This window comes from Arachis ipaensis, chromosome B3, assembly GCF_059453495.1.
Source record: "Arachis ipaensis isolate K30076 ecotype BB chromosome B3, ASM5945349v1, whole genome shotgun sequence".
NCBI lineage: Eukaryota > Viridiplantae > Streptophyta > Magnoliopsida > Fabales > Fabaceae > Arachis > Arachis ipaensis.
Genome location: NC_142438.1, coordinates 138297206 through 138310517, shown reverse-complemented (window position 1 = coordinate 138310517; position 13312 = coordinate 138297206). Strand labels below are relative to the sequence as shown.

At 31.4% G+C, this 13312-nt stretch overlaps 1 protein-coding gene across 1 annotated transcript; it reads right to left on the bottom strand.

The window, feature by feature from the left end:
* Positions 1-2527: 2527 nt before the first annotated feature.
* Positions 2528-5978, bottom strand: LOC107631449 (RNA-processing, Lsm domain-containing protein). Its single transcript, XM_016334894.3, has 4 exons — positions 5457-5978; positions 5250-5330; positions 3803-3926; positions 2528-2995 (listed from the first exon to the last, which is right to left on the bottom strand). Exons 1-4 carry the CDS (start codon positions 5765-5767, stop codon positions 2945-2947), a joined length of 567 nt encoding a protein of 188 aa, XP_016190380.1. The 5' UTR covers positions 5768-5978; the 3' UTR covers positions 2528-2944.
* Between the last annotated feature and the right edge of the window lie 7334 nt (positions 5979-13312).

Genomic DNA, 13312 nt, shown 5'->3' with positions numbered 1-13312 from the left:
TATGATAAAATTAATACCAGCTGGATCTAAAAAATGGGCGTAGATTGATATCCTTTTCTTTAGCAGGAAGAAATGGAAATGGTTCTTACTTACATTTACGCCTCACAAATCACACACTAGACAACTTGTAATCAGACTTTAGAATAAAAAATAAATAAAACAATAACAGAATGATACGGTTAAGGTCACAATCGTATATTTCAATTCATGGATTTGACCAAGGACACAATTTTTTTTTTCTTGTGGGGCTCACTAGGACCTAGTGTCTCTTCATTTTTTAATGTTTTGTTTCAATTTGTTGCCCTATGGTGCAAAATTAAATTAGTGAATATTAGTTGTTATAAATACTAAAGTCCAATTTATATGGAGTTGTAAAAAATTGATGAATAAAAGGAACATAGGTGATGTTAATCAGAGTTATGTTAAATTATTTTGGAAGCTTTAATTATTATGGAATATATATTCAAATTGGTCTTTAAAGTATTTTGTATAGGATATTTTTGTCCTTAAAAAAAATTATTATATTAAAATTTTTAGACTTTACAAATATATAAATCTTTAATTTAGTTAGATTTATTGTTTTCACTTGAATAAAATTTTTTAAAAGTATGACAGAATAATTTATTAGTCTTATTTTTATTAAATTAAAAAATTTTAATGTAATAAATTTTTTTTGAAAATAAAAAAATATTCGATGCAAAATTTGGTAAGGACCAATTTAAAATTTTGGATATATACTCATTATTATACGGGAAGGAAAACTTTGGGTTTAGTTTCTATTATAGTGATTTGTACTTTATGGATTGTTATTATCTCTCTATGGAGTATAGTATATTCCTTCCACAAGAAACATCGAAAGAATTTAGCCCCACTGGATCTAAGATATCATTTCATTGTCCTAACAAATGGAAAAAGAAACAACTTCTTTGACTATTACAGTTCTAATTACTAGCAAATAACAATGTTCCTGCTCCCTCAATTGGGAATCACTTGAACATAGATACCGAGTAGAATCGCTAATAACTTTTTACCCTTTTTTTTTTTGGCTAAAACCTGTAGTATATTCTGGTATTGTTCTTTTAGTTTATATGACTACATGAGATATGAAATATGAGATAGTAAATATTTTGAGAACTAGTAAATAGTTTTAAAAAATAAAGATATAAGTTCGAATATCAGAATGCGTGCTTGTTGTTGTTGAGAAGAAAAAGTAATTTTAAATGTTCAACTTTTCGAAATTACGAGAACACTATCTTCTATAGTTTTATTTAAAATAAAATCAAGTTAGAAAAACCTTGATTCAAGAGTGGAGTTAAGTCCCACTTTGGTCATTGAGATTGGCGAGTGCAGTAATTTAGTTTTTCACTTTTCAATTGTTATAATTTGGTCCTCCAGATTAAAAAAAGTGCATCAATGTAGTTTCTCGTGTATTTTCCGTTATCGGAATTTAACGCCGTTAGTGACGTGACTCAAATCTTGTTACGTTAGACATATTAAAACGGCGTCGTACGCGTTTTGGCGCTAAAGAAGGCATTAAACGGCGTCGTTTAAGGGTTTAAACAATCTTGTCATAATCAAGTTCCTTGTCAGAACCCTCAAACGACATCGTTTAATACCTTCTTTAACGCCAAAACACATACGAAGTCATTTTAATATGTCTAGTATGGCAAGGCTTGAGCCACGTTATTAACGATGTTGAGCTCCGGTGACGAAAAATATACGAGGGACTACATTACTATACTCTTTTAAATCTAAAGGACCAAATTATAACAATTAGAAAATCAGATACTAAATCAGTACAGTTCACCAATCTGAAAAACCAAAATAGAACTAAACTCCTTAAAGGGTCATTTAACTTGTAGATAGATAAAAACATTGAATTCATAGCCTTCTTATACCAACAAATGACATCTTTATACACCGGCACCTAGGAACAAGTCACACTTAGAAAAATGGTATTCATAGCCAGAGACATTGTTATGAAACACAAACTTAACCTGTGTCTATGCTTTGCTACTTTTACCAAAAGTGCCTCAAGTACCTTTCGGCTGTACATTGTTTTGAAAATATTAATTTTATGCTTGACTTTTGATTACTCCCTCATTTCTGTAAAGTGAAAGTGCCCTTTAGGACTTGAATAAGAAAAATGCCTTCTTGTACAAAATCATAGTAATATAGAGTAGATCATTAAAATCAAATATATATATATATATATATGAAGCACCAAATAAGATATAAGGCTAGAAAACAGTGATTTAAGTGTCGAATTATCAGTTACTATTTCATTAATGTAAAATGAAAAATATGACAAGGTAGAGTTATATCCTTGAGTGCAAGTTAAGTAACTATTCTCTCTTATTTCCTCTTCTCAAAAAATGCAATCAAATTCTATCATTGATGTATCATTAAAGGCTTAAAACAACAGCAGCATCATACACTATAATTTTTCAAGGAATCATTTTTAAAATGAAGAATACACAATTAGAAGAAAAACTTCAGATAGAAAAAGTAATAACAAGAAAAAAGGTTAGCTCAACTTATCTTAAAGCATTTGCTTTATTAGATAAGGAACAAATTAGACTCATTGTAATTGGTTAAATAATCCCAACAACAAAACCAACATAGTAGTAATAATAATAATAATAATACAAAATCTAGTCACCTATTTTGGGGTTCAAGTCCAACCCAACAACTAACAAACCACAAATTACATGCTTCAGCATTCACTCTTTTTAGTTATGAAGAATCTGGAAGAACTGCCTGAAATGAACTCCACAAGGAAGACAAAAACTTGAAAGCTCAAGACAACAGATATCTGGAGTCAGGAATGTGCCTTGGGAAACTCCTCTTGTGCAGGGGATTTCGCTAAAAGCAAAAATCCCCATTCATGTTTTACCCCTTGGAGGTGCTTTGCTAACCACAACTGGCTGCAAAATGTGTAAACTTACTGACCGCTGCTACTGCGAAGTTGTAACCTCTTCCTCTCAAAGTCAAGCTACAAAGAAGGTGCATGAAAATCAATAAAAGAAAAGTAAAACTAGCAGAATATATATACATGGCGCAGCAGGATAGGTTTTGTTTTGAGAAGACTCAGGTAAAATTGTCTACAAAGAAGAAAATATAAACACTCTGCTTAAATGATCTTCAAAAATCATTAAAATAGATCTACCTTGACGAGAGCCCCCCAAATATTCGATCTAAAATTAAGGTATGGAGGGTTGAACCTATGTGACCAACAAAACCCTATCCTCCTAGGTGAGATCGGCTACATGAATCAAATAGAAAACCATACTCGTGTTTGGCTCATATTCTAAACTTTCTTAGGTCTTTTTCTACCTCAACCTCTAGCCACAACAATATCATCCATCTAATTCACTCTGCTAATTAGAGCCTTTAAAAAGCTTCTCCAAACATGTTCACACCAACTTAAACAAGATTCTACCATCTTCTCTATAATCAATGTTCGATTATCTCTCGTGTCTTCATTCCCTATAGTGTGTTCACCCATTCAACTCAACATCATCTCCGCCCTATTATGTTTGTGTTCCTCTTTGAATCTTTGACATCCGGTAGAAATCCCCTCCTCATTCACAAAATTCGTTTAACAATGCTAAAATCAAATTCGATTAATATAAAAGGAAAAACACAGTTTTCTTGCTTACATGTTCAATTCTATATATATTGCAAACAGTTACAGAATAAATATTTAATACTACTTTGATATACACACTTTTCATAAACTGAGCATATAAAACGATACTATGATAGAAGAACAAAAGAAGGATATTTATCAGTTCCATACCACTTTCTTCACCCGCTCATTTGCAGCAGGAGTACCTCCAACAACAGAATCAGGGTGATAAGGACTGCTGACACGCACCTCATTCATCACAACTATGACAGTCTTGTCCCAACGAACAGGAAGCCTGATAACATGCTAATCTTGTCGGTTAAATGAAAAAAAAAAAGGAAAAATACTACCTAGTTTATGAATGAAATCTCTACTGCAGATAAAATTGAAAGAAAAAAAAAAAAAAAAAGAAAGCTGAAGAGTCAAAAACAAAGGGTTCCCGTAAGGCGTTTATCGATTTATTGCCTTGAGGCAAGATGCATCAATACCTCACTGAAGAAGATTGTGGACATTCTCCTTATAATTTGATTATTCGTGCAAAGCACTCGTTGTAACAATTAAATGTTATATTTTTTATTATTCGCCTCCTTTAGCATCACACATAGCATGTTAAATAGCTGGGTTTTTGGTCTTTCAAAGTTATCAAAATTGAGCAGAACAGCAGAAAGGATACCTCCCCTTGAGATCCTGACCCAAAAGACAAAAGCATGGATCTCAGAGAAGGGTAGCACCATAAATAGAAACTGGTGCTTATCCCTTCTGGTGGCTCACCTCAGTACCTTCAACCTCCCCAAACATAATTAGACTACATAAACTAAGCACTACATCTACACAGTATAAGTTCCAAACTAACAATTTTACTGAAAGTAGGTTCTCCATTCATGAATAAACAAAGAATTTAAACAAAGTCTCCTGATGGTAGGAAAACTAAGCGACTTTAACATTTGTTTGTAGCAACTACCTTTATCAATCTAAAGTAGATCATATTGAAATTACTAAACCTAAGAAATATGGATGAGAGCATCTAGGCATCTAGAATATTTATATATATTAACTCCAATCCAAATTCGCACTAGGTGGGTTTGGCAATATTGATGAAAAAATACCATTCAACTTCGATTTGATTGATTTCTGCCCCAGCCGTCAGGGCCTCCATTAGCCTCCTCACAATAACAAAGAACCCTAGACAAGATTTTTCCTCTCACATCCAAGTATCCATCAACATTGTCTTTTTCAGTATACACATTACACCAGAGGAGGATACCAACTATGGAATCACAATAACTACTCTGATATAGTCACAAGAAGAGGCTGAAACCGCATCGAGCATAATATTCTAGTGTCCACGAGACTACGACAGTAGGTAGCAAAGTTCAAGCATTCAATTAACAGACAGAAGAACTAAACATTAGAAAACAACCTAGGAAGGATTGAAAAGCCTGATAGAAAACTAAACATTAGAATCCTGCGATAGTACTAACAAACTACCAAACCAAGAAATGGAACTTATTTTTCATTGATAAAATAACAGTATAAACGCAAGAATGGTTCAAAACCCAAACTACAATGTGATCCGAAAATAGCTGATTGAAATTCAATAACATCTAATGCAACTTACGTTTTGGACAAAGCATCAAAGATGCTCTGTGCCTCGCTGGTAACACCAACACCGATCCTCTCAGCATCCGCCTCAGCTTGTCTTAAAAAAACAATGAAATTCAAATATCAAAATCAGACATTAACAAAAAATAAAAATAAAAATGACAAAAAAAAAAAACCGTTAATTAAAAGGGAAAAATTGAAATTAGGGGAACTAGAGAAATACCTGATTGCAAGGTCTTCCCTAGCTTGAAGAGCAGCGAGGTCAAGGAAGCAGTTAGTGGGGTCAAGAGGGTCGGCGGCGTGTCCGAGAAAGGTGAAGTCTTTGATGTAGTTTGCCTTCAGCAGCCTTATGTTCCGCCGTGGGCCTGGGCCTGGGCCGGGCTTCGAGGGAGCCTCCTGGAGTACGAGGATGTTTGAGGGCCGATCGAAAGTCACAACCTGACCTTCGAACTCGTCCCCCAGCGTTGTCCTGATCGAGAGCATGCACCCCACCGCCAGCTCCTCCGGGTTTCCGCCGCCATCCACCGTCGCCATTTGTTTTCGTTTGGTTTCCTTCTTGTTTCGGTCCTTCCCCTGCCCAGCTGCTACCCTTCTTCTTTCGCCAAAAAGACTCCAACTTCACCATCTCCCAAACATTAAACTCAAAACTCAAAAGTGAGTATGGGCTTGGATCAATTACAGTTTTTGAACATCTTGTTCTTTATCTAAATTGGGCTCTTAGCTCATGATCTAAAACGTGAATATTGTGTGGGTTTTGGTCCCTCTTAGCTTACAACACTTTTTTTTTTGCTGAAGCTATATATGCCTAGTTTGTTTTTTTATTAAAAAATAAATAAAAATAAAAACAAGAAACCAACAAAAAAAAATCTCTAATCTTATTTGGCATTTTATAAACAGTCATGCTACACATGCAAGTCTTTTTGGTTTAGAAGTCTTACAAGTTGGGCCAAACCCAACAGAAGCTATACTCACCCACAAAAATGTGTTAACAAGCGCTCCCTCATCATTAAAAACGACTCTTCTTCTTCTTCCTCGATGAAAATCATAACTATCATTTTTTCTTTGCGTTTCTCCTCCTCATTCTCTTCTTCCTTCTTCTTCTCCTTTTTCTTTGTGTTTCTCCTCTTTTTTCTTCGTGTGTTTCATCTTCATCATGGTGTTTCTCCTCCTTCTTCTTTTGATTTTACAACATTATGTATTTTTTTTCTTCTTTGTTTGATTTTTTCCTCTAAAAAAGAATTATGAGAATATGAAATAAGAAGATGAAGAAGAACAACAGAAGATGAGGAGGATGAAGATGAAGAGTTCTAAATTATGCAGAACTTATCAGAATAAAAATACACCCAAATATCTTCGTTTTACACCCAAATTTGCTGCAAATACAGAAATGAGTTATGTTACATGTACACTAAAATCAACCACCAAAGTCAGACACTAGTATAAAATACATACTGGAATACAAATAATATATTGAAAATAAATTAAAGCACACATATATTTATATACAAAATACATTGGTGGTTATTTTTAGTGGCTGATTTTAGTGTACAAATAATATTTTTGTACAGAAAAATATTTCCTCTAATGCTGCATTTTTTCTTCTTCTTCTTTTCCTTATTTCTTTCTTTCTTTTAGTTAAATGAATGTAAGTTCATCATCTTCTAATTAATTTTGCAGCATTATGTATTTCTTCTTCTTCTTTATTTGAACATAAAGAAACTTGAAAAGGTAAAACAGAAAGAAAAAGATGAATAAGAAAAAAAAAAGAAGAAGATGGTGATAATGATGAAAAAAAAAAGAACCAACAAAAGATGAGGAGGAGGAAGAAGAAGAGTTCTAAATTATGCAGAACTTATCAGAATAAAAATACGCCCAAAATTCCTTAAAATACACCCAAATATATTCGTGTTACACCCAAATATTTTCGTTTTCCACCCAAATTTGCTGAAAATATAGAAATGAGTTATGCTATGTGTACACTAAAATCAGCCACCAAAGTTAGCCATCAGTATAAAATACATATTGGAATACAAATATACATTGAAAATAAATTAAACCACACATGTATTTATACACAAATACATTGGTGGCTGATTTTAGTGGTTGATTCTAGTGTACAAATAGCACTTTTATACAGAAAAATATTTCCTCTAATGCTGTATTTTTTTTCTTCTTCTTTTCCTTATTTCTTTCTTTCTTTTAGTTAAATGAATGTAAGTTCATCATTTTTCAAGTAATTTTGGAGCATTATGTGTGTTCTTCTTTTTCTTTGTTTGATTTTTTTGTTTTTATTCTTGTTAAGAGAATAAAACAAGAAGAAACTTGAGAAAATAAAATAAAAAGGAAAAGATGAATAAGAAATAAAGAAGAAGAAGATGGTGATGATGATGGAAAAAAAAAGAAGCAGCAAAAGATGAGGAGGAGGAAGAGAAAGAGTTTTAAATGATGTAGAACTTATGAGAATAAAACTATACCCAAAATTTCTTAAAATACACCCAAATATCTTCGTGTTACATCCAAATATCTTCGTTTTACACCCAAATTTGGTACAAATACAGAAATGAGTTATGTTACGTGTACACTAAAATTAGCCACCAAAGTCAGCCACCAGTATAAAATACATACTGGAATACAAATATACATTGAAAATAAATTAAACCACACATGTATTTATATACAAATACATTGGTGGCTAATTTTAGTAGTTGATTTTAGTGTACAAATAGCATTTTTGTATAGAAAAATGTTTCATCTAAGGCTACATTTTTTTCTTCTGAATTGAACTACACCTCAGCCACTTGATTGGATTCAAAACAATAAAAGGAAGAGAAGACTTGTATGAGAAAAATACTTGTATGTGGAGAACAAACTGCTCATCAATATCACAGAGGTGCTGCAAAATACACAAAAAATACACCATATTAAAACAAGCATAAACTATAGAATACAAATAGAACTATAAAACCATCATGAAAAATAACAAAAATCATATTCATGAATCATCATTAAACAAAAACTAAAACAATTCAACTAAAAGAATAAGACAATTCACCCTCAGTGAGATGAAAAGTCATAAACTGTAAATACACCCAAACTTTCCTAAAATACACCCAAATATTCCTGATTTACACCCGAACATCTGATATAAAATGTAGAAAATTCATTAGAATTAGTACATTAGATTCAATTCAAACAAGGAATAATAAATAGCAAATTTTATAGACAAGGTTCATACAGTATTCAACTACACAATTATAAACTACTAACTGGATTCAAATTTAAATTCAATTATTAACTGGAATTAAACTACACATCAGGAACTTCATTGGATTCAAATTCAAAATCCATTTCGCTCTGGTTCAGCTGATAATCTAAAGTTGAATAATCAATTGTCTTCAAAATGATTTCAGAGCTTAATTTCAGAAACAATGAAAAATGAGAAAAACGAAGAAAGAGAACAGAGAGAAACTTATGTAAACGGCGAAGGAGAAGGGAAAGAGAAATGCACGAAAGAGATCAAGAGAGAAGACAAGAAAACGCATAAGGAATTCAAAAAGGGAAACGAAATCCTTTCGAAAAAGAAAGTTATATATTTGCGCGTTGATTGATTGAGAAATCTGTTAAAAAAGCGCGTGAAACATACATACTATAAGAGGCACGTTTTAGTGATTTGTATAACTTATATAGTAAAAAGGTTTGTACGTGGAGATTAATCCTTTTATAAAATCTTTTATTATGAATATATTTTGTTAATTGGATGAGTCAATTGTGATTTTTAAAAATTTTTTGTACTATATATAAAATTTTTTTGTGTTATGCATAAAATTTTTTTACACCATATATATTTTGTTAATTAAGTGTGAATATTTTGGATATGTAACATTTCAAAAATTTTGTTGTACACACTAAAATTTTGTGTTGTGCACCAAATTTACTATGTTGTATATCAAAATTATTGTGCTTTGCATATATTTTTTTAGTTGAGTGTTAATATTCTTAATATGTGGTATTTTAAAAATTTATATTATACACTAAAATTTTTGTATTATAAATTAAAATTTTTTATTCTAATTTATATATATAATTTATTATCATAATCATTATTGTTTTCTTTTATATATATAATTTATTATCATAATCATTGTTGTTTTCTTCTACTTATTTATATATATATATATATAAAAAAAGATAACAATGATCATGATAATAAAGAAGGATAAAGAGAAAAAAAAAAAGGTGAAAAAAATCAAACAAAACAAAGAAGACAATATCAACATCGTTATTGAAAAAAGCACAAAAAAGAAAAAAAAAATGTTGAAAACCACCGCATTTAAGAATCAAAAGCATTTCTAACTTGGTTGAGAATTGATGGGTAAAATTGCTTGGTTAAATAAAATTATGGAATAATGTTACACGTAGGGGTGAGCACGGATCGGGTTGGTTCGGATTTAAGATAAATTAGAACCGAATTAATTGAATTATAATTGGTTCGATTTGATTTAAATTTGTATTTTTTTATGTATGTACCCGAACCAAATCAAACCGATTAAAAATGGATTGGTTCGATTCGGATAATTGGGTATATGATGAAATAGAAATTCATAAAAAATATAAAAAAGTGAAATTTTTATCTTAAAAATTTTGTAAGTACAATAAATATATAATATTAATAAAAATAATCCAAACATATTAAACACTAAATACATAAAAAACTAAACACATTAAAATCTAAACATATTAAAAACTAAAGACATTAAAATCCAAACATATTAAAAGGCATATATATATATATATATTTTTTTTTTTTTAAATTTTTATTTTTTTATTTTATTAATATATAATCGGGTCTATGGGTTGGTTCGGGTTTTGTACCTCCAAAATCGTTACCCAAACCAATTATTAGAGATAGTCATTGGTTTGGTTCGGATTGGACCCTGATGGTTCTAAAACCAATTTAACTAGTTCGGTTTAGGTTCGAACGGGTAATCGGGTACCCGCAATCCGTACTCATCCCTAGCTACACACCCAAGTCTTTTTGTTAACAAAGTTTAATTAAATTAGTCTAACACAACAAAAATTAATTATGTCTAATATTATTTTAAGTTTTAACTTGATTATATTTAATTCATAAAAAAAATTTAGATGTATAACATTATTTAAATTATTAATTCCAATATATATATTACATGATGAAAATTATTGTCAAGGATCTATCCTCCTACATAAAATTATTTGCCTTTTTTAATAAATTATGCACCATGTGTTAGACACTATAATATTTACCATAATTTAAATGTTACTAGTTTTATTCCCCGTACCAAGCACGGGAATTAAAATTATAATTAATTAAATTATTTTTCTTAACCAATTATTTGATGTAAATATTAGATCCTTGAGTTGAATACTAAATTATCCAAACATAATTTTAAAGGATAAATTTATAATACAAATAATAAAACTTATAAATTTCAGGTTGAGCTTAAGAAAACAATACTTAAAAACAAACCTGATAATGACGAACACAAGAAAAAAAATTAGTACGTATAATGTCTAACAAAATAAAGCATTAAAATAAAAAAAATCACTAACAAATATTTTTGTATTATTTAAGATATACATAAAAATTTAAAATTTGTTAGTTTGAATTTAGATTCATGTAAATACATTTAAAAAAAAAGTTAAGATCATATTTAAAATTTAAAAATCAAAATGAATAATGTAAAAACATTTAAAATGCAAGATATAATAATATTTTTATTTTAAATACTAAATTTTAATTTAAAAATTTAATGCAATTTTTAATTTTTTTTTTAGGACTTAGTGCCAACAAAGTTGACCCAAAACGAAAAAAATCAGAATACGCATTGAAATCAAATCCATCCGAGACTTAAACTATCTTGAAATTCGTCCCACCTGTGATTCTGCATCTTAAGTTCTTAACTAAATTCTTTTGCTGGGAGAGATCATACAAACCTAGATCCAGGCAACACAGCTGCTGCTGACCAACCATCCTCTTTTCGGAGCCATCTTATAAATGACTATATTATGTTCTATGTCATTAGATTTATGTTTTTATTGAGACTTATGTTATTGTTAATGGATGAAATTGTTATGTATGCTAGAATGCTGGATTGCTATAAATTTATGTTTTCTTTCTTGAACTGCGTTGTGATCGATGTTCTGAAAATCAGACCAGATTGACTGGTGGCGGTTTGGGTTATTAGTAGAAACCGGATACAAATTGCTGAACGGGTCGGGAATCAGCCGGCAAAATCGGACCAGGATCCGGTCGGTTTACAGGAAACGACGCCGTTTCCTTTGTTGAACGGAAAAAAGGGATTGCACGCGTTTGGCTCCCCCTTTCCAACTCCTTCCTTAGTCATCAGCAAAATGCCCTAGCCTCCACCAAAGAAAGCAAACCCTAGCCTCCACCAATATTGTCGCCGTCTGTCGGAGTGAGAGACTGCTGCTGCCGCATCCGTCGCACTCAAGAACTTTCGTCTTCGTGCTATCGGCGTTCGTTACTTCGCCCCCACCATCCTCTGTTCGCTCTCATCAGTCATCTGTTCGCTCTCCATTCCCTGTTCGCTCTCATCAGTCGCCTTTTCGCCGTCGTCCGTTGCGCTCAACCGCTCTCCGTCGTCGTCAATGCTCACTGCTAGTGCCTGTTCATCGTGTTTTTTTATTGTCTGTTCAGAAACCAAACCCTCTTCATGCTTGTTCCCCGATGGTTAGCGATCGTCGTTTTTTAATACTCACTGTTGGTGTTTTGTTTTTCATTGATTGATGATTATTGATTAAGTTATTTGTTGCTGTTTTGTTTTTTTACTTTGTGCTTGAGTTAATTGGATGCTCTGTCAGTGCTTAGTGCTTGTTCTTGGTTGATTGGCTTTGCTCACTACTCTGGCTTGTTCTAGCCTATTCTTGATTAATTAACTCTGTTACTGGCTTATTGATTGATGCTAAATTGGTACTGATAAATTGTTACTGGCTTGATCTTGGCTTTTTTGTCTGTTGTTAAATTTTGTTAAAGTTTCTTGATTTTGTGCTCATTACCTCATGGAGTCATTTTTTTTGTTAATCATTGTGGGGAGCTTGTTAATCATTGGCTTATTGATTGATGCTAAATTGGTACTGATAAACTGTTACCGGCTTGTTCTTGGGTTTCTTTTATTTGTTGTTAAATTTTGTTAAATTTTCTTGATTTTGTGCTCATTACCTCATTTGGGGAGTTTGTTAAAATTGGATTAAAAACTTTGTTAATCTTTGTTAAAGCATGTTAATTTTTGTGTTAACCTTGTGAAAACTATGTTAAATTGGTACTGATAAACTGATATTGGCTTGTTCTTTCTTTTTTTCTGATGTTAAATTTTATTAAGCTTTCTTGATGTTGTGCTCATTATCTCACTCAATGTTTTTTTGTTGTTGTTAATCATTGTGCTGATCTTATTAAAATTGGGTTTAAATTGATAATCTTTTAGAGTTTATTGTTAATCATTGTGCTGATCTTGATTTACTTGTGATGTATTTACTGTCATTTAGAGAGTGCTTATTCTTTGGTTTTTTTGTTTCTTTTTCTTTCCTTTTATTTTCAGATACCAAAGAATATATTACAAATTACATATTTAGATTGATTTAGGTTCTCATACTTTGGAGATTGTAGTTAGATTTTTGGTAAGTTATCCTTGTTAAAGTTTCTGACATAATCCTTGAAGATAGGTGGTTTTTTGCCATTCATGGTTTTTAAAAAAAAAATAAATAATGAAAAAAAGGAATGTGCTGCTTTGTTGTCTTGGACTATTGCAGTGAGCTTGTTCTATTTTAATCATGCTTGCTTGGCCCAAGTAAACAAATAAATAAATATGAAAGGGCATGTGATGTCTTGTTTTTTTGTTTAAATCAAACATATTTACTAATAACTTGGGGAGGGATAATTTAATAATGAGAACCAATGGGGACTTCAGTCAGAGGGGGAGGGAGAAGGAGAGAGTAACGGCAGCTCCATGATGCATTCATGTAGAAGTTTTGATGACACACCAACCTCGAAAGACAGCAACCACATGTTCAAAATCAGAGATA